At 39.4% G+C, this 22,466-nt stretch overlaps 1 protein-coding gene across 3 annotated transcripts in view; it reads left to right on the top strand.

Moving 5' to 3' along the window:
- The window catches only part of POLD3 (DNA polymerase delta 3, accessory subunit), a 64,312-nt gene extending 42,428 nt beyond the window's left edge, over positions 1-21,884 (top strand). For 2 of the 3 annotated variants that reach the window (XM_031961408.1, XM_031961407.1), the window contains 3 exons: positions 2,881-2,993; positions 7,329-7,407; positions 13,478-21,884. In XM_031961408.1, coding sequence (XP_031817268.1) covers positions 2,881-2,993; positions 7,329-7,407; positions 13,478-13,680 — 395 coding nt within the window. In that variant the 3' untranslated portion in view covers positions 13,681-21,884. The remainder of the gene's footprint in view (positions 1-2,880; positions 2,994-7,328; positions 7,408-13,477) is intronic. The other variant, XM_003764661.4, reaches the window with a different exon arrangement.
- The last annotated feature ends 582 nt before the right edge of the window (positions 21,885-22,466 follow it).

Below are 22,466 nucleotides of genomic sequence, written 5' to 3'. Positions count from 1 at the left end.
TTTTAAAACAATCTCTCCATAGTTGTTGTTTGTTTTTTGATATCAGGTATCTTATGTTTTCTTCTATTTCAGAAAGATGTTTTTGGATTCTTTTCTGTTATTTTTTGCTGTCTCTTAGAATCATTAATTGTTGTTTATTCTAGTGTTCAGGGAGCCCCTTCTCAGTGTTGCCCTGTTGGATTGTTCCCCACCTGTCTCTACTCTATTTGGAAGCCCTCACTTTAGAATTTTCTGTCCAGTTATGCTGCCTCCATGCACACAGAACTTTTCCAGCCCCCAGTGTCCCCAGCCTGTCTTTGGCTGTGCTTTGTTTTGGGATATTACCCTAAACAGTTGTCCCATTTCCTATTGCCCTTGATCTTTTAACTGACTTCTTGGACATTTTAGGACATGCAAGAAGTCACTGTAGTTTCATATTACGTTTTCTGATCATTATTCAGTCTAGTGAAAGCTTCAGGGTTTGACTGGAGAGGTTTGTGGGAACCATGGAGTCCACCTCCCTGTTCAAGCAGCTGTCTTGGCTAGAAACGATCTCAGCAAATATAAGCAACTGCTATGTATGGAAAACTGTGCTAGGGATAGTACATTAATAATTATACATTATTAAGTGTACATTAATAAAGGATACATTAGAAAAAATGAAAACCAAAGTGTAATCTAAGTTCTGAGAAGAGGAGTATTTGGTTAAGAGTAATGTAACATGTTTTCTTTCCCCTTGGGGGAAAAACAAAACCAAAAATATTATAGTTTATCCATTTTAGCACCTATTCTTTACCTTTTAGCACCTTTAGCAATTTATAAGTTGTTTGTTTTTCTGCTTTCTCTTTCTCCTACTTGAACTCTTTATTCTAATGTATCAGTTTAAAGTCCAATATTCTTCTGGGTAGCATGCCATTATGATTCTATGTCTATTATTCCAAAGTTTACTATCTCAGTTCATCCTTGCAGTGGATAATTTATGATTTTGTGCTGGCTGATGCTCATTCTTCCTCACCTTTGCAGGTCATTTGTCCTACTGCCTGTATGGTCATAAATTTTAATACTGATAGACCCAGTCAGTGGGGAGAATGGTAGATCCAGATTTTATGTTGAATTTGAATCCAGGCATATGAAATTCAGGGAGCAGGTGAGGTAAAACAGCCACTCAATCCTCTGCCCAAAAATTTCATGTGCTGATTGAGCAGTAAGTCAATTGAGGATTTTTGATCTCTCCACTCATGGGCTTTGCACATTTGCTAACAGATGGGATCTCCTCAGTGACACTGTCCTTCTTGTCCTCTGATAGACAGGCTTCCATAAGCTAATGCTTATGGAAGAATGCTTCTGAGATTACTTAGAATTTAACTCTGCGAAAATCTTATATACATCTGATTTTTTATATATTGCCTTCTCCATTAGAATGTGAACTCCTTAAGAACAGGGAACCAGTTTTTGCCTTCCTTTTTATCCCCCATGCTTAGTCCAGTGAACAGCACACAGTAAGCACTTACTAGACGCTTATTGACTGGCTGATCAACCATGTCTTCCTGTAACAATTTCTCTCTCTTGCTAATCTCAATATAGAACATTTTTTGAGTGTGAAGAACAGAGGGGCAATGATAAGCTTCCTCACACAGGAGCAAAATCAATGTGGAGGGAAGTGAATGCTGAGAGTTTGAAGAGCTGAGGTCAAGGCTATATTTTCCTACTTCCCAGTAAAGTAACCGTGACTATGTCCTGCCCTTCTCTAAATCTTAGTTTTCTCTTCTGTAAAATGAGGATTTGGATTAAATGATCTCTTAAGTTCCCTTTCTTGGTACCACAATAATAATTGATGATATTCATGTTGTACCTTCTTACAAAGTGCTTTGCATATGTTATATAGTGAGGTCCCTTCTAGTTCTGACCCTCTGGATATGTTTCAGTCATATATGTTTTAATTTGCTTCTGAAATTCTATAAATTTGTGGTTGTACTAGAAAAATACAAGCCTCAAGTTCCAACCATAGACATATGACGATGTCCCTGTTGTGGAGAAATCTGAAATAGGCCTTGTTTGAAGGACATTATACTTGCCAGTGGCAGAGAACCATTCAGTACATTCTGCTATTTATATGTTCCCTTCATTTAAACAAAAATCAACTTTAAAATACACTCTCCTGCTTGTTTTCTGACTGGTAAGGAAAAAAACTTGTGTAGTTTTATTTTTATTTGTATGATGCCAACAAAATGTAATTTTTTTTCAAAATTTTTATTAATTTTGAATTTAAATACAAAAAGAACATTTTTGTGTACACAGCACAACATGACAAGAGGATTCCGTATAAAACCATGAATTTCCATTTCATGCTATTTACTTTTTGGGGGGAAATTGTAATAAAAACTATAATCATTTTCACAGCTATTCTAATTTTCTGTGCTTCCTTTTAAGTTTTCTTTTCTTCTCTACTGTGCATCTTTTTTCCTCCTACCTGCCCTGCTAGAGAAGGCTACTTATTGTTAGATACAAAGATGTGCATATATATAAAAACAGACTATATATGCTTCTATTTATCAGTTCTTTCTCTAGAAGTGGATAGCACCTTCCTTCATAGGTCCTTTGTAGTTGATTTGAGTATTTGCAGTACTCAAAATTACTTATTCAACTTTTTCTTAGAATAGTATTGCTGTTAACTGTAACAATGTTCTCTTGGTTTTGCTTATTTCACTTTTCATTATTTCATGCAAGTTTTTCTGTCTTTTTCTAAAATCTACTACCTCATCATTTCTAACACATGTAATTTTTAAGAGAGATTGACCAGAAATTCCATTATTGGACCTGGTAAAGTCAGGTGTAAGCAGAAAAAGAATATTTATGGGGAGTGCATCCAGTTCTTATGTGTCTAATTGGTTTTCATTGTAGTTGTGCCAGATTCTCCAGGGACTTATGAAACTGAGTTGCCACCTTCAAGTCCTCCTCCTTCTCCTCTTCCTGAGCCAGCGCTGAAGATTGAGCCAGAGCCTCCTTCCATTAAGGTAAATGTCTGTGGCTGGGACTTGCTGTTGCCTTTCAATCTGACTCAATCATCCAATGTTCTAAAATTTCCACAGGCCTCTCTCTGCCATACCACACATACTATTTGGATAATTGTGGACAAGTCAACACTGTGAATCTCACTTTCTTCATCTGTAATATGGGGATAATAGTTTCACTATTGACTCCACAGGGTTGTGAGGAGAGTGCTCTGTGAACATTTAAACATCATATAAGTAAGCTGTCACTGCTCCTCTTACTATTGTCCTGAATTTTTCTTCAATTGAAGAAGGCCTTTTTTTAATCTACCCACATGCCCTTAAATAGCTGTCATCCCACCATACCAGGAATTGTGCTATACCTTTTCCCTTCTCTTAGACTGAGATTTTTGGCCAGAGAGAATGAGTTGGTTTGGACATGAGTTCTTATAGCCATTTTACTATGTGTAACCATTTGCCCCCAAAACAGAAAAGTGGGGAGAATAAAGAGTCCAAATTCACTTGGCTCATTTTTACTGCATTCTGACAGCTCTCTTGTAGGAAGGTTGAGAAGTACCATAGCTTAGCAAATAGGAAAAGAATAGTTTATAATAATGTTACAGATCCAGAAATCATATGCTTAGAGATTTACAACTAGAATAGTCTTCAGTAGCCATCTAGTTTAACCTCTTCATTTTGCAGATGAATAAACTGAGGCTCACATAATTAAGTAACTCATCCAGGGTCATATATCTAGTAAGTGATAGAGCAAGAATTTGAAAGCCAGATCTTCTGCTAAAATCAGGACTCTTTTTTCACTGTTCTATGATTCCTCCTCTTCTTTTGTGGATTTATAAAGTACTTAAATAGTTTCATTTGACCTTTTCAATAAGTCTTTTAGTAGAGCAGAGCAGATTCCACTTTTATCAACCCCACTTGACAAATGAGGAAGATGAATGTCCAAAAAGAAAATTAAAACATTCAGTCACTTGGTAACTGGCAGAGCTGGAATTTCAACCTAAATCTTTTGACTAAAATTTGGGTATCTACTTTCTTCTCTGTATTATCTCTTTTCTCAATAAATTCATTATTTCTTACTTGGATTTGTTCAGTATTCTCTGTTTGGTCTCTTGGCTACATTTCTTTCCAATTCAGCCTGCATCAGCTTTCAAAATGACCTTCCTAAAGAACATGTTTGATGATGATACTCCCTCTCAAGAAACTTCAGTGACTCCCTTCTGCCTATAGGATTAGTTAATCAGTAAACACTAGCATGATTTCATCCTATGTGCCAGGAACAGTAGTAATAAGTGCTGAACATAAGCATAGAATCATGAAGAATGGAGTTTGATCCTGCTTCAGACACTGGCTTTGTGACCCTGGGCAAGTCACTTAAGCCTTTTTGTCTCAGTTTCTTCATCAATAAAATAAGGATAATCATAGCTATGATTAGCACCTAGAGTGGTTTTAGGGATAAGATGAAATAATATATGTAAAACTCTTTGTAAATCTTAAAATGCTCCATAAATGCTAGCTACTACAGTAAGGGTTGTACTCTTTCGAAAGGAAGAGAGATGTTTTTTCTTTTTGTCTTTATTAGGTGTTTAATAAATGCATGTTAATTTAAATTGGAAAATATGTATGTTTGTTTGATCAAAAATATTCTATTCCCTAACTGAAGATCCTGAAAAGTTGTATCTTGGGGGTAGAAGGACCATGAGAAGCTACTTCCAGAGGAATTAAATCAGTACAGGAGCAAGAAAGCACAGGATTTTGGACTGAATTTAAGGCTGTATTCTGCCACTAATTAACAGTTTGTTTAATGTTACTCTTCTGTCTTCGCCTTCTTTCTTAGTCCTCATTGATCATGAATCATAGATTTAGAGCTAGAAAGGACCTTAGAGAATGTTGAGTTCAAACTTCTCAATTTATAGGTGAGTAAACTGAGGTTGAGGGAGGTGAGTTTACTTGCCTAGAATTTCAGTGATTGTCAGGAATCAAAATTTGGACTCAGATCTTCTGATTCGCAAGTCTATGATGTTTAGACATCCATTTTTGGTTTGTAATCTTGCAGTATTATCTGTAGCTCCTCACTCTGTATATTTTCCTAGGCTGTCTCCCTATCAGCTCTCATGAGTTTTATTAACCTCTTCTGCAGATAATTCCCAAATCTACATGTTCAGTCTTTGTTTCTCTCCTGAGCTTTTACATCTGGAACTGCCTGCTACACATTTTGAACTGGATATCACTCCAGCTCAACTTGTCCAAAACAGAATTCATCATCTTTGCCACTCCCCAAATCCCCCCTTCCCTATTTCTACAGAGGACACTTCCATCACTCAGGTTTGGATCCTGCGTGTTATCCTTGCTTCCTCACTCTTTGACACCCATATTTCTGATAAACCGCTAATCTTGTTTTTTCCCCTTCTACAATATATCTTGCATTTGTCCTTTTCTGTATTCCCAGGATCTCTCTAGTCCAGGCCCTCATCACCTTTCACCCAGAATGCAACAGTAATATGGGACTGTTGAATCCTTTCTTCCTCAGCTAAGAGTCCATTGTCTCTGGGTCCCCGATCCTACCCTCAATCATTCAACAAGTATTTTGCTATGTGCCAAGTATTGTGTCCTCAAGCAATTGAAGTTCTAATGGGGACACATGTGAGAATAGATGGAATAATTAAAGTAGTCTGGGAAAGATGGCTACAGCATTTATCCTTAAAAGGGGCTTCACATAAAAGATGGTGCTTGAGCTGCAGTTTAAAAGTTCAAAGGTGTGAGGTGAATGTGATAACGTAGTACTGTCCAGGAATAGGCACGACCAGTGCAAAGGCCCAGAAATGGGCCAAAGTACTATGGGTGAGAAACAGAAAAGGCGAGGGTGAAGGGAAGGAAGGTTGATGACAACCAATAAACCTGAAAAGGTTAGGGCTGGATTGAGAAGAATTTTAAAAATTTTTAAAGGGAGTTATATTTTATTCTTGAGGCAGTAGGGAGCCTTTGGATTGATTGTGTAGGGGAGTGACTTGGTTATATTTATGCTTGAGGAAAATCTCTTTGACAGCAGTGTACAAGATTATAGAGACATGAGACAAGGAGACCTCTTATGAAGGTATTATAATAATTTTTCCAAAAAGGGCTGAGGGATTGACTTAAAAGATGGTAGCTGTGTGAGTAGAATGAGTCGAAAGAGATGTTGTAAAGATAGAACTGGTAAGACATGACCACTAATTAGATATATGGGATGAAAGGAAAGTGAGGGGAGAAAGATACTGATAAGTTGGCAAACCGAGAACACTAGAAAGGAGTGTGAAACTTTGGTTTTGAGGAAAGAATCATGAGTTTAGTTTTGGATATATTGAGTTTGAGCGATCATAAGACATCCATTTGAAATATCCAATAGGCAGTTAGTGATGTGGGCCTGATGCTTAGGGCAGAGATTGGGGCTGGAGCTCTGAATCTGTGAGTTAGCTGCATAAAGGTGATGAGGTTTCTAGAGTGTTAGTTAAGTTGTGAAGGGTTTAAGACACGTCCTTAAAAAAAAATACAGGTCCTTAAATTTCCTTAAGGAACACCCACAGTTAGGAGTCATGAGTTTTTGAAGAAGGTGGTGAGAGGAGCATTAGAAAGGGATAAGAAGTAAGAGAGAGAAATAGCAATGAACCTCAGAAAAGAGAGGAAATCCAGAGAAGCAGGTACATAATAGTTTTGAGACCAGAATCCTCTTCCCCTCCCATTCATTCTTCACCCAGCTATTAAAACAGGTGTTCTAAACCTTTTTTGTGGCTGGCCTCCTTTGACAGTCTGGTGAAGCTTGTGGACTGACTCCTTAAAATGAACAGTTTTTACAGAAATTCTTAATTGAAAGAAATGCTAATTTTCAGTTAGAAGCCAGAGGAAATAAGATGTATCCAAATTTACAATCCGCCTCCACCTCCCCACCCCCCATTCCCCAAAATATTTGTCAGTTCCATCCAGGTTAGAATCTTTGTACTAAAGGTATCTGGCCATCTCCTTCCTTATTTAGCAAACTCCAAGGTCGTCTTCTTTTTTCTAGGATCAAAACAAAAGTCTCTTCTCTTTGGGTTTTAAAACCCTTTGCAACCTGGTCCCACCCTATTTCTACAACCTTTTTTAAACCTTATTCCCTTTTCGTGGCCTGCGGTCTAACCAGATTGGCCCTCTTGCTGTTCTTCTGACAATTCCTGTTGCTCCTGTACCTGCACTGCATGCTGTAGAATCATACACTCCTTCTCTTTCCAGCTCTAAAGTTGTAGGTGACTTAAGTTTGTAAAATGTCATTCTTTTTAAACTGTTTATCAGTCAGTTATGTTTGCTTTGTCTTTTTTGATCCGTCAGGCCACGAGTGGAGAAAAGAAAAGAAAACGGAAGAGAGTATTGAAATCCAGAACCTTTGAGGATGAGGAGGGCTGCATGGGTAAGAGGCATAAAATTCCCAAATACAGGAAAGAGGGCTGGTACTCAAATGGGATGATCTGTATTTTTAAACAGATCATTGATAGAGCATCAGCCCTGAAGTCACAAGGACTTGAATTCAAATCTGGCCTCAGACACTTAACATTTCCTAGCTAGGTGATCCTGGGGCAAATGACTTAACCCTAATTGCCTCCGTAGGGGGAAAGAAAAAAAAATGATCACTGAGATTAACTGAGTTATTAGTGAGTCAAGAAGAGTGAGAAGAAATTGGGTGGCAAGGAATCTCCTCCAGCTTTTCCCTTCATTTGTTCTTTTGAGGAGGGGACTTTTCCTTCAGAAGATTTTAGCCTTAAAGCATGAAAGCACCTTAGAAGTCAGCTAGACCACCCCTCTCATTTTATAGGCAAAGAAACTTAAGCCCAGAGAGTTGGTGACTTGCTCATGGCCACACAAGTCATAAGTGGCAGAATTCTAGATTTGGTTTCAACTCTAAAATCAGCACTTTTTCCATTGTATCATCCAGTTTTCCTTTTGTTTTATGTTCTTATTTTGAGGGGTTATGAGACAAAATAGCAAAAAAAAATGTTTCTAGAAGGCTCAAGTATGAGTTCTTCCTTGTATGCTCTTTTTAGCCTTATGGCCTGATATCCAGTGAAGTTTCCTGTATTCCAGCATTCTACACACAGAGCGTTCTAGCATCTGCCCATATCTCTTCCACTGCTCTTGGTCCAAGTATCATAAGTTTCCTAATTCTGACAGGGACTGTGTATACAATCAGTGTGATATAGCCCTGGAGCCACCAGAGTCAGGAGATGGAAGCTTTGGTGCCTGACTGTGCCTTCAGCTAGTACTGTGATTCTACGTTAGCTACTAGTTTCTTCTGACAGATGGAAATCATGATTCTGTTAGTAAGCAATGCAAATGCTATTGTGAAGAAAGTGGTTTATAAACCCTAAGGTGCCATGTAAACATAAGCTAATTTGTTAACATGATTAGTACTCTTACTACTTAATTCAACCTGAATTTACCAGAAAAATTCCTTTCTGCCTTCTAGTTTTCATTTTAAAATTCAATTTACTGTGGAGCCCTTTCCTAGGAAAGAAGGCTTTTTTCCCCAGAAAGTTATTAGCTAAGCTCATTATTCATTACTTTAACCAAGTTATTTAACTTTTGGGGGGGCCTCACTTTTTTCTTATGTAAAATGAAGAGATTGGACGAGATGACCTATTGTCTATTTCTATATTCTATGATCCTAAGCCTTCCAACAACATCCATTTCCTGCTGCATTATTTGCTCTTTGGAAAAGTGCCCTTTAAGTCTTAATTGCAATGTATACTGTTAGAAAGTAGTATTTTGTTAAATTACCCAAACTTGTCCTCTGTTTCTTGACTTTGGCTTTCAGTGCCTTTTTAAACATTATGGTTTCATCATTAATGGTGTGTGTGTGTGTGTGTGTGTGTGTGTGTGTGTGTGTATTTAAATTTTTTTGGTCTTCTCCCCCTCCCTTTAGAAAAAAGAGAATAGAGGTGGGACACACACTCAGCCCAAACTTCTTCTCTTTCCTCATGCCAAAAAGAGAAGCAAAATAAAATATGGCCATGTGAAGGAAATGAGTTCACTGGGGGTTGGTAGCTAATTCTTTGTGGCTTTGTTCAAACTCTAGCTCTTCAGTTTTGGCCAGGTGCATGCTGTGGGCTTTTTTGCACTCCTCAGTCCAGACAGGATTGTCAAGAGCCTTGGATACAACAATGAAAACTCTTTTCCTCCAATAGAGATTTTTTCCTCCTGAAATGTTTGAGTCCACAGCTTAACCTAGTGCAGCTTGGGTCTTGTTACCAACAAAGGACTTTTGCTTTTCTTCCTTTGCTCAGCCTGTTCCAAATGTACCAACACAAGGGGGCTTGTCCTTTCTTGTGCCTGATCAGAGTTTGTCTTGATGATTTTAAATGGCTAGCCTTTTCTTTTTAATTCACTTAATAGTAAAGGCAGGGAATTTAGCCTCCTGAGATGTATTTGGAAAGTTCCCCTCCCCCAGGATGAAGGGAAAGGCCAGGCATGTGGATTTCTAACTGCACACCCGTCAGTGAGGGAGAAATCAGATGTTATCTACACAAACGGTCCCTTGTTATACTAGCTCAGAAAAGCTGCATATGCAGGATGCTACAGGAGAGCATGAAGACTTCAGAGAAGTTGTTGATTCATCTTCAGAGTATAGGGAAAGACCACAGGATCTGGATCTCCTAAAGCCCCTGGGTTCAAATCCTGGCTTGGCTACTTACTACTTCTGTGACCTTAGGCTTCTTATTCTCAGCCACTTTGAACCTCATTTGGACTTGATGATCTGTTTTCTTCCCCCTCAAATGAATCTGTAAGGTCTGAACTTTAATTAGTTTTCCACTTTTTGCTTTCCTTAATATTGGAAGTAAATAATTGAAAAGGTATGCCCTGGCTGCAGAGAAATCTTTTCATCTTTTAGAAAGCACCATATCCCAGTGTATGCAGATGCCTAGGTGGAAGTGTTAGATTGTTCTGTATTCTTCCCAAAAGGAAGAATGAGGAAGAATGTTTGAGTGGGAGCTGAAGGGAAACAGATTTCAATGCATCCTAAGAGCTTCCTAACATGTAGAGTTCCCTGGCAATGAGACGGGCCATTTCATAAGGTAGTAAGTTCCTTCAGATTCTTAAGGGGATATATAGTGATGGATCATGATCTAACTATTCATGCAGAAATGATGTGAATGATCCCAGTCATAGTAAACTAGAGTTGAGAGGCCACCTTTCAGATTCCTTTGTGAAGATTTGCTATATCACTATCCGCTGTAAAGAATTGTCTATGATAGATGATTCTGTTATTTTTGTGCAGCCCTAACCACCTTCAGGGATTTTGTAGAAGAGATTCATGCTTCAAATAAAAGTTAAGAGTGCATCTAATAATGGTGATCCTCATTTATAAAGTGCTTGAAGATTTTTATAAAGCACTTCCCTGAAATGGTTTAGTGACTTTGATAATCAGGTGCCATTTTGCTGTTAAGATGAAGGAATTGAGATTCAGAGGAGAATTGAGATTCAGAGGAGAGGATGTCTCTTGACTCCAAGTCTAGAATTCTGCTTTAAATTGCCTCTTATGACATCTCAGAGGGTCTTTGAGGTCCCCTTCAATTTGAAATTTCTGTACTTTACAAAGAGGGACAAAAATAGATGGCAGCCTCCCTTGTCCTAGTGTTCCCCATCTTTACAGAAGATACAAAGACAAATAAGTACAATGTTCGGCATAATGGATCATATCCTCTAAAAGTTTAGAGGAGGGAGTTTTACTCCCTTTACTCCAGTTGAATAGAAGCTTGACAAAATGATGTTGTCCTGACTAGTTTGAGATTGCCCTACTGCATTGTAGTCATGTTGGCAAATAAGGCAGCCAGAAACACATTTAAGCTCTTTCATTCCACATATTAATGAGCTAATTGACTAGAAAGTATAATTAATTTCTGTCAACTGTGTTCTATTTGAATAGAGAATCACATGTACTCAGGAGTAAAACTATAGATCTTAGAGTTTTATCTTAGAGATTGCTATTAATAAGTGCACTTTCTCCTCTTTTCCCTTCATAATATGCTTACAAGCTCCCTAATATGAGATGCAGAGTTAACAGAAACAGTCCCTGGTCAGTTTTCAGAATGATCATACTACTTCTCCAGGTGGGGTACTGAGAAGTGGAAGATGGATCAAAATTGTTAAGCACTAGGCAGGCTTCCCTGTGGAAATCCCCTGAAAATGGATTGACTTGTTGCAGAGTGCTGGTCTCTCATTTAGCAAGAGTCAGGAAATGAGCTTGGGCTTTTGAGAACAAACAAGAGATTCTCTGGAAACAAGCAACCTTTACACATTCAGAACCCATTCTCTGGGATGATCTCTAGGATTATGAGCATGTCAGCTTGCTTGTAAGAGGAGTGTTGGGCCAAGGGCAGGGGGTGCTCAAATAGTCTTCCCCAAAGAGAGTCTTAATGAAAGCAGAGATAGAGTGAAATTGGAGTCAGGAGATGTGGGTTCTATCCCAGCTGTGACCTTCCTACTTTTGTGCTTTTGAGCTTGGTTTAAGCCAAAAACTAAACAGTTTATTGAATTATCTTTTGATCTCAGTAGAAAAACTCCATAGAACATTAGAATTTAGAGGGACCTTAGAGATCATCTACTCTGATCCCCATACTGAAAGTGTGACATAGTAATTGAATAAAACTATTGTGATTCTAGGATAGATTGATATAGGCATGCTACTTAAACCAAGGGAGTTGACAGACTTCCTGTTTCCTGTCGTACTTTAAACATATCTCTAAGAAGATTGTATTTATTTCTGAGCCCTATAATTTAAGGACATTGACAACTTGGAGCCAGTCCAGAGGAAGGTGAGCAGTCTAGTGGGAGACCTAAGGACCATATTATATGAGGACAGATTAAAGGGACTGACATTGTTTAATTTGTAAAAGAAAAAGAAGAGGAGGAAATTTAGGAACAAGATAGCTGTCTTCAGTTCTTTGAAGGGCTGCTATGTAGAAGAAACAGTTGTTCTTTTTGGCTCCATAGGGAAGAACTTGAAGAAGTGAGAGGGAAATGCTGAAAAGCACATTTGGGCCTGGAAGGAAAAGTCTCTTTATAGATAGAACTGCTTACAAATAGAATAAGTTGACTTGAAGATCTCTTATCCTCAGAAAAAGTCCCTTAATTGTCCCATCCTCTCTGACTATTTATTATCCCACATCTCTCCTCCTTTTTGTGAGAAGGCATCTCTGTCTACAGTAGGTATGACCCCTTCTTTTCCTCTTATTTTCTTCACTCTCTACAGTTTGGCTTCCAGCCTCCTCATCCCACCAAAATGGTTTTCTGCAAAGTTACTTACAACCTCTTACTTGCCGAATGTAATGGACTTTTCTCAGTCTTTACCCTTCTTGATTTCCCTTCAGCCTCTAGCACTGTCTTACCATCCTCTTTTCCTTGATATTTTCTTTTCTTTGGTTTCTGTGACGCTGCTTTTAACTGGTTCTCCCATCTGACTGCTCTTTCTCAGTCCCCTTTTCCCCTTGGATCTTCATCTAGGTTTGCCCTTTCAAGCTGTGTGTCCCTTAGGGGCCTATCTTGGACCTTCTTCTCTTCTTAAACCTTACTCCCCCTTAAGTAAAGGGGACCTTTACTTCCCCTCCCATAGATTTACTTATATTGTTTCTACACAGACAATTTTGAAATCCACCTCTCCCACCCCAGGCTTTTTGCTGACCTGCTCTCCCTTGTCTCCATCTACCTATTGGACATCTTGAACTCGGCAAAACTAGACATTTCCCCTGGAAACCCATCCCTTTTTCCAATTTCCCTGTTATTGTCTAAGGCACAACATGTTCCCAGTTATCCTTAGCCCCTCACTTTTTCTCACCCTGTAATCTATATATTGTCAAAGCCTGACGATTGTTACCTTCCTAACATCTCCTCCATACGCACCCTCCCTTCCTCTCAGCCCATTCCAGCGTAACTCTCCGCCTCTTTCTAAGGTGCAGGTGTGACCACGGCAGCCCCCTACTCAGTCAGCTTTTGACCCATCCCTACCTTGGAAATCAAGGTTAAAGCCTGCTGTTTACTTTTTAAAGCTCTCCCCCCCCCCACTTGTCCAAGCTTTATTGCATCTTAACCCCCACCACACACACAGACATGTCCTCTCCCTCTGCCCGTGTCTGCCTCTTTGTTTCCCCAGTTTCTTTCAAGTTCTGGCTAAAACCTCCCCTTCTCCAGAAAGATTATCCTGACTTCCCTGATGCTGGTCTTCTCTCTGGCCCTGTCATGGCATATCTATACATTGTTGTTTGCAGGTTGACTTCCCCATCAGTCTGTGAGCCCTTTGAGAGGGCACCACATCCCCAGGGCTGATTTAGTGCTGGGAACATGCTGGGCGCTTAATAAATGTTTATTGGCTCACTTCTGACTCATAAGATTTAGAACTGTAAGAAGGGAGTTCATGATCATCCAGTCCACCCCATTCTGTTGAAATCTGCCCATTTGTGATGCCTTTTGTATTCTTTTTCCAACAACAGTGACAGAAAAGACTTATGAGAGTGAGTCCTGCACAGACAGTGAAGAAGATTTTAAAGTGAAGACCACATCCTTACAAAGACCCCCTTCCATGCCCGTGAAGAAGGAGCTCAAAGAGGAACGGAAGGGCCTCAAGAAGGGAGCCGCTGCTCTTGGCAAAGCTCACAGACAGGTGTCCATTACGGGCTTCTTCCAGAAGAAGTAAATGGCCTCTTCCTAGGAGCAGGAGGAGCAGACCCTCCCACCCAGCGATCACAGGGGCCTCCACTTTGACTTGCTTACTGTGTAAGTGAGCACAGTGATCTCCTTGGTGCAGACTTAAAGGGCATCTCCCAGAAGCCAGGGACGAGGGGGCATTCCAAAGGCTGCCCACTTCTAGCAACACTTTTATTTTATTTATAGCATGCCTTCATGCTGTCCAAGTGGGATCTGCTCTCCATTGGAAGAGATGAGTGACAGACTTGTCCAGGAGGTCCTTTGATGGCTGATGCATCCCAACCTGTCTACCCCCACCCTCCTGTCCTGGGGATGTCCATGGCTGCCTTTGTGTTTTTCCTTCTTGTTTGGGGCATCCCCTTGAACTTCACTGGATGAATTCTCTTTCTTTCCTAGGCCCTTCTCCTCTTCCACTCTCCTTTGCCTCACCCCCCTCAAAAGAAGGAGAAACTAGCCATTTTCTTTCTGCCTTTAAATCCTGGTTGGACTCACTAAGGCTTGTAACAAAAGTCTCCCTGTCATCCTCTTTCTCCTTCTATTAGAACCCTGGCCCCTGGCCCCCGACCAGGAGACAGATGACTAGCGCTGGGTCTTCTTCACAAAAGCCCTCTAGATCTTTGCCTATAACCCACGGTTTGGGAAGAGTCCCAGGGAGAGCTCACAAAAACATTTTATGGTTGTATTTGACTCTGTAAGAAAGCGGTTAAAGTGAATGCTGAAGTCGTCATCTTTCTGGGCACAGCTAATGCTTCATATTCTGTTGGATGATTTTAATTTTTTCTCTTCCCCCTCCTCTTTCAGCACCTAGAAAGTTCAGTCCAATTAAGGAGCAGCCTTAGTGTGTACAACAGGCATTGCGGATGAAAACCTTCTATTCTTCTGAAGGAAATGCAACCTCAGGACAGCTCGGGGAGCTACCCCAGCCTGGGTGCACACGCTGGGGTGTGCCTTTAGTTGGGACCACTGTGTATTTGCCTGGGAATATAGGGGTCACAGGAGGCAGCCTAAAGGAGAAAAGGACATTGCAGGTCAAAAAAGCAAGGGAACATTTTTAACTTGTTCTTTTGAGGGGAAAATCCTTTAAAACAATCAATAAATCATTTATTGTAATTGTATTTTTTTTAATTGATTTTTTTTATGGCTAATGGAGTGATCTGAATGGATTCAACCAAGCGTGGAAATTGCTAACAATAAGCTTTATTGAGACATGTACAGGGTGCTGGCAGAGCAGTCTTCCCCATCTTGAGTAACAAAAGAAGCCTTGGAGACGTCTGACTTGCTACTTACGTCCTGAAAAGGAATCATTACAGTGGCTGAGGTAGTAGGTAGTGTAATCAGCTGTCTGCTATTTAAGGTGAGGGTTATAACTGACCCCAGGCTTCATAATGAGCTTCATTAATAACCTTCACCTAGGGCTTTCCAGCCTAAGTAGCCCCAAAGGGCACTATTAAGATGAGGTTTTCAGGGTGAATTTTGGCATTATGTGTAAGGACATTAGTATATTGAGGCCTGTGGTGCAAGCTGAGTAAGGGTTGGCTTATCCCATAACTGTTTCTTAATGGGAATGGGGCCTTTGTTCAGAAAGTATGGGAAACCTGGACTCTTGAGCAAGCCTTTACAAAATCTGTTACCTCTGAAGAAAGAAGCCTGTTAAGATGTTTATTTTTATTATTAGTGCTGAAAGTTTATTCTAAACAGTAACATTGAATTAAAAACCACTAACAGTGATCTTAGTCATTTGAATATTGTACTGGGATCACTGAAAAAGCTGATCTTTGAATTAGAAAAACTCTACTCTGTTAAAGACACTGTCTTGCTGGGATCACACAAATCCTGTGATCTCTGCTACATGGTCAGTGAGCTCCCTAAATATTGAACTGTCTGCAAAGCTTCCCCTTGTAAAAACAGCTTAGCAAGTAATCTTTGTGTGTGTGTTTTTTTTTTTTTAAGGTAATACTGTACTATGTTGTTTATACAAGTTTGATAAATTTGAGGGGTTGTTTTTTAAAAAATGATTTAAACTGAGTTGTCTGATGTGTTCTTTAATTTGACAGGACAGCAGCAATGTGTGCAGTTATTTAAACTCTTAACAGGAGGCAGACTTGTTTTCAGTTTATAAAGGTTAAAACTGTGCACCCTGTGGTCTGAGAGACAAGCTATTTGCCGCCTCCATCATTTTTTGTGGCTCTGCTGGATGCCTCTTCGTTCCAGCTAGCATCATTTTTGATTCATTTAGGACAACATTCTCTTTGCAATCATGTCCTCAGACATTGTGTTAGCCCTGCCTGGAGTGTGTCCAAGGTCATTGGCTGGTTGCTGCATTGTTTTAAAGCACTATACTGGCTGTTCATCTAGAAATCTAAAGATTGGTTAAATAGGGAAGAATTTTTGGTCGTTGTCTTTAAGTCAACAAATATTTAATGAGCACTTATACTTTCTAGAATATTGTGCTTGATATTAGGGAAGAAAGCAAGTGTAGAAAAAGACTCTCCTATCTTGGTCTTATAGAGGATATAACCCCATCTGTATCACACAAATGATGAATACAAAATTGCCCTTGAGAAGTATGAAAACAGTACTTCAGAGAGAGGCCATTCCCAGCTACCAGGAATCATGGAAGGTTTCCTAAAAGAAGTGATATTTGAGTTAGGATTTTTAAAGGATGAGAAGAATTTAATAGGTAAAGAGAAGACATTTCAAATTTGGTGACCATCATGAATGGAGGCAGAAAGGCAGCAAATACAAAGGGTGTGTGTGTAAGTGATCTACTTTGGCTTGAGGAAAAACAGTCTGGAAGAAGGGAGTTCGTATTTGATGCAACATTTATGAAGGGCCTTCTGTGTTCAAGATTCTGTGCTAGTTGGTAGGATGAGTTAAGATTGGACTCAGAAAGCTGTGCTGGACTGTGGAGGTTCCTAAAAATAAGGCTAAGAAATAAGGGGTGGTTATAGACCCTCATTAAAGAAATAGTTGGGGCCAAATCCATCCACTGGGAAAATTAGCCTGGTACCCATGGAAAGCTGTGATTTACATTGAATTTGGAATCAGAAATATGGGTTGTGCTACTGACTTGCTTTATGACCTTGAATAAATAATTAAGCTGGTCTGGGGACTTTGTCTATTCATGTGTAAAATTTAGGGAATATTTTTGAATCCTATAAAAGAATATATTGATTTCAGAATAGAGGGATGAATGGAAGGAGGGTAAAGCTTCAGTACTATTATAATCAATTTCATTTGTAATCCTTTGTATTTTATTCAGAAAAGCAGTTCATAAGTTTTACCAGACTGCCAATGTCTGATGACACACAAGGTAATCCCAGTAATTTATTAGTGACAGTTTGAGGGTATAGTGAGACATCAAAGTGCTAGAGATGTTCAGCATGCATTTCAGAGGGAGTTTTTCCTATTTCAAACAAGGGGAGAAAATTCAGAGGCATATATTTACTGGCAGAATTTCGTGTTGGATTTTGTTTTACTCAGTGGCTATTTGAATTTTTATTGATTTAAGTTGGGCCTTGTGTGTATCGCACATTTTATCTATTGAAAACTTTTGTCATCTCTTCTCCTTTGCCCTCTCCTCTTGACATCATTTAAATGAGTTTATGTCCTGGATATACACAAATATTGACGAATAGCAGATATTCTAGAAAGGCTGTTGTCTGTATAATGCCTCTTTAATATAGTAAAAGGTGTATCATATGTAGAGAAAATGAAACAGTAAATTTTAATGAGGTTAAATGAAAGTTTTACAACTTATCTACTTTAATTTTTATGCCAGCAATCAGCCTAGACGATTGTAGTGTTTTTGTTGATTTTTCCGTTAACGTGGCCAATTTTTCTAGTGAAATAAATCATAGTAACATTAACCACAGCTCATATTTCAGCAGCACTTTCCTACTTATAAACTGCTTTATTCAGAACGACCCAGAGGAGAGAGGTAGTAAAAGTGTTATAGGTTCCATTTTGTGGATGAGGAAAATGAAGCCCAGAAAAATGAAATGACTTGCCTGACCTGAAGCCATGTAACTAAGCAAGTGATTGGGTCCAGATCCTTTGGTTTTAGATTGGCTCTGTATTCTGTTACACTCCACCACCTTAAAAAGGGACTTAGAACCACTCGGGTTTATAGAGTATCTTTCTTGAAATGACCTTGTAAGGTAGGGAGTGCAAGATTTTTCCCCCTTTTCACAAATGAGGGATAATGAGGCTCATAGAGGTGAAGTTGGTCAGTCCAAGGTCTCACAGCCAGTAAGTGTCAGGGCCAGAATTCAAACCCAAATCTCCCTTCCCATGATTTTTCCATTCTTCTGCTGGTACTCCTCTCTCTAGTGACATGAGGCAGAAGAATCGTGTTCTTCCTGGGGAATCTTTGTTCCTCCAGCAGGGACGTTCATTATCATACAGGACAGCGCTGAACAGAAGGACCATATAAGGAAGCTAAATAGTTTCCTCAGGACATAGGCAGAATGAGTGCATGGTAGTGTGTTTGCCAGAAATGTACTCTGTTAGGACTCGTTTGGGTAAACTTGTCTCCTTTCATTGGTTATGGGATCTGAAGATGCCGTAACACGGTTTTTACCACCATGGAACAGAGTGAGGCTGCCTCGTTGTCTTATGAGAGGCAGTACTGCTTTTCTGAGTTACTGCCCTGGAGGTCTTATAAATTAGGTAGGGCTGTCACCATGCCCTTTCTGAAGGGCATGTTGTACCCAAACTGTCGGTCTTTGGGTTGGATCTGGTTACTCACTGCTAAATGACGTTGCCTTTCGTTCATATCTGTGTCCAGGTTCTAATGTTCTACCATGTAGGCCACCCACACACTGCTTGCCATGGTCCTTAGCCAGGGAAACTTGGTAAGGCTTCCGACCTCCTACTTTTTTCATCTCGTAATCCCACCTTGACCCTTCAGTTTCTCCTCCATTCCAAGTTCCAAATGCTGTCAGACGTCTTATTCCCCACTACCCCCGCCCTCCTACTTGTCTCCTCATTTCTTGAAATATTACTCGTTTATCCTAAGAGCTCTTTATGGCTAGACCTCCTCTAACTTTTTCTTTCCTATTCTGTGTTCACTGGGACATTCTAGACTTTGAAATTGGTGTGAGCAAAGTCAGGGAGTACAGATAGTTCATGTAACCAGAATTAAAGTAGGGGGCAACCCTCCTATTTTTATTAAATACTTACTACTTGTAAAATACTATGCTAAGCTGTGGGATATAAAACAAACAAAACTCTGTCCCTGCCCTCAAGAAGCTTGCATTCTGCCGAGTAGGTGAGATGTGGAAATAGGTACATGTATGTAACAGCATGAAGGAGGGGGAGGAGGTGCTAACCACTGAGAAGATGTAAAAGGCTTCCTCTAGGTGATGGTACAGGAACTGAACTTTGAAGGAAGCGTGTATTTTAAGGAGATAGAGTTGATCCCAGGCCTTGTGAGAGGCACATAGGTGCTAGGAGCTGGATCAATGATTTTGGGGAACAGCAAGTTGCTTGAATTGGAAGATAAGAGTCCCATTGGCCCTGAAAAGTAGGAAAAATGAGTACTTTGTCCTAGAGGCTGTAGGGAGATGCTAAAGGTTTCTGAATAGTGGAGTGATGCAGAAAGGTACATACTAGGAAGGTTACTTTGGCAGCTGTGTGAAGGACATTAGGATGGAGAGAACCCGAAAACTAACAGTCTAGGGAGAAGCAGTTTTTCAGTCAGAAGCCGATGATGGCCTGAGTCAGAAGACACCTTGTTAACGTAGAGAAAGGGACAAATGTGAGATCTTAGGATGGCAGAATTGGCCAAGCTGGGCAAATGATGGAGGGAAACAGAAGATTTGAAGATGAGTGTGTGCTTGCAGATCTGGGTGACTGGAAGGAAGGTGGCACCTTCGAGAGAAATTAGAAAGTTAAAATGAGGGGCGAGTTTAAAAGGAAAAGGTGAGAAATTGGACAGATTGAGTTTGAGATGTGTTTGGAAATGAAGAGGTCTTGTTAAGGAGGTGATAGCAAGATTGTAGAGCTGGAAGGGATCTCAAGGGTCACATTATCCAAACCCTGCATTTTATATATCTTCATCTGTAAATTGAGGTCTGTGGAAATTAAAAGTGACCTGTCCAAGATCATATGGGTAGCAAACAAGATAGGACAGACAATAGAGTAAGATAAACCCCGGGAGGTGCTATATGCCCTGAATTGGAAGAAACCTCAGCAGTTCCTTTGATCTAAACTCTACATATCACCTGGAATTCTACCATGTCTCCACAAATAAATAACTCACTAACAGGGATAGTCCATTTGCTCTGCTTTGGGAAAACTAATTGTTAGAAAGTTGTTCTGTATATCAAGCTGAAATCTGTCCAAACAAAACACATGACAGTTCTTCCAGTACTTGAAGGATCCTCATTTTTCCATTTAATTTCCCCTAAGCATTCCAGTGTAAATATCTTTGGTTCCTTCTGTGACATGGTTTTGAATTCCCTCATTATTCTGATCACTTTCTTTGGACAGGTTCCTTTCTAAAAAATATGGTACCTAGAACTGAATATAATATTCCAGGATGGAGTCTAAATGGAATTTATTATCCCTTCATTCTATGGTTATATTATCTATCTAGCCTTATCTCCTTTTGTATTTTGGCTTCTCTGTTATATTGTTGATTCTTTTACATGTTAGTCCACCACAACAGAAGCACATTCCACAGAATCGGTGATTGGTTATATTGTAGTAAGGATTCTTTTTAGGGGGTTTGAGTTGGATAGATACTGTGGTTTAAAAAAAATCATGTAATTCTGTGAATACTTTTTCATAAGTACTTTTTCATAAAGATCTTTTTCATAAGAACTGTTATGTAGCCACATTTCCCTCATCCTGTACTTGTGTGGTTGATTTTTTAAAAATGTTTTTCAGCCTTATTTCACACGATTCTCCTTCACAAACTACATTCCAGCCAAACTAGTATACTAACTGTTCCTAAAACTTGACACTCTCTGCTATATTCTCACAAAGTGCCCCTCAGGCCTGGGTCCTTTTCCAGAGACCTGGTCTTCCTTCAAAACTTGCTTGTTCTCTCTCCATCAGGTTTACTTTGACTATTCTTATCTAGGTACATCATGTACTCCAGTAGAATTTGCATGCCATTCTTTGAGGGTAAGAATTCTTTTTATTTGTATTTATATCCCTAGCATCTTGCATAATGACTTAAATACAGTTGGTTAATATGTTTGTTGATTAAAACTTGACTCCCAGTGTCAGACTTTACATTTATCCATATTTGATTTCATCTTATGCCAGTTCTTCATGAATCATTGTCAGTGACAGCATGCTGTAAAGGAATATATTTATATTGACAATGTATCTAATAATGATAGCTAGCCAAAAATTAGCATTTTAAGGTTATAGGACACTTTAAATATGTACATTCATAACAGTTTGGCCCAAGAAAACCCTGAAAGTTAGAGGATTGGAGGTCTTATAGAGAGCAAAGGATAGGTTGAAGAGAAAAGGTTGAGGCAGAGGGAAAGATGGAATGAAAAATTAGAGATTTGTGACCAGGATTCCACAGAGTAAGAAAGTATGGGTGGGTTGCTGTTTTTACCATTGGAGAGGGAATATCCGCATGCATGAGTTAATGAGTACACTAAAATATACATTTATATCATCTTGTTAAATTGACCCCTTAATTCTTATCTGTCAGGAGGATCCTTTTGGATCCTAATTGTGTAATGCATTCAGCATGTTATTGCTCTCGATTTTGTGTCAACTACAGATTTAATAATAACCATCTATGCTTTCATTCAAATTAGGAATGCTTAATAGATTAAATAGAATGGGATCAGGAAGAACTCCCTGAAACTGCATTAGTGACTTCCTTCCAGCTTGACATCCAGGTGCTAATAAATACTTTTGCCCCTTCTTGCTTTGCTATTTTTAACCAGTTTTGAATTCATCTATTCAGTTTGCATCTTTCTTACATGTTCACTAGAACAGCCTAGGTAGCCTCTAATACCATTCCTCCAATATGCCAATAGAGCAGTGTTGTCAAAAGTAGAGATTAGGTTAATGATGATAAAACTATGTTGGCTAGTAGTAATCACCAGTTATTCAAGTAACAAATCAACCAAACCAACAAGCATTTATTACGTGCTTATTATATTCCAAGAACTACACTAAATTTAGCTGTGGAATAAACAAACAAACAAACAAAAAACAGTTCCGGCTTTCAAGGAGCTTAAATATAATAAAGTGTACATGAAAACAATTATATACAAAGATCTAAATAAATTAAAGATAAGCCTGAGGAAAGGTTCTAGCATAAAAGGGGATTCTAGAATGACTTGTAGAAGGTTGGTCTTTTTTTGTGAAGCATGAAGAAAAGCAGGGAAGCCAAGAGATAAATAAAGAGGAAAAGAATTCCAGGTCTGGGGGAACCCAATGAAAATGAAAGTTGAGAGAGGCAATTAGTGTCCAGTGGAAGAAGAGCAAAGAGGTCAGTATTACTGGGTTATAGAGTGTGGTGTTGCACTCAGAAGGAGCTAGCATCAGATTGGATAGAGGGGAGATGAGTAAGGGATGACACAGTCTGGGTGACGGGGAGGGTGGTGATACCTTTAGGGATCATAGGGAAATTAGGAAGAGGAAGACATTTTTGGCAGAGATAAGTGAGTTCAGTTTTGGACATGCAGACTTTGAAGTGTCTTCTGAATATCTGGTTCGAGATGGCCAATAGAAGGAAAAGCAATGCAGCAAGCTAGTAAGGGCCTGCTACCTGCCAGGCGCCGGGCACTTTAC

This window comes from Sarcophilus harrisii, chromosome 3 (genome assembly GCF_902635505.1).
Source record: "Sarcophilus harrisii chromosome 3, mSarHar1.11, whole genome shotgun sequence".
Classification (NCBI taxonomy): Eukaryota; Metazoa; Chordata; class Mammalia; order Dasyuromorphia; family Dasyuridae; genus Sarcophilus; species Sarcophilus harrisii.
This window is presented reverse-complemented; position numbering and strand designations above follow the sequence as displayed.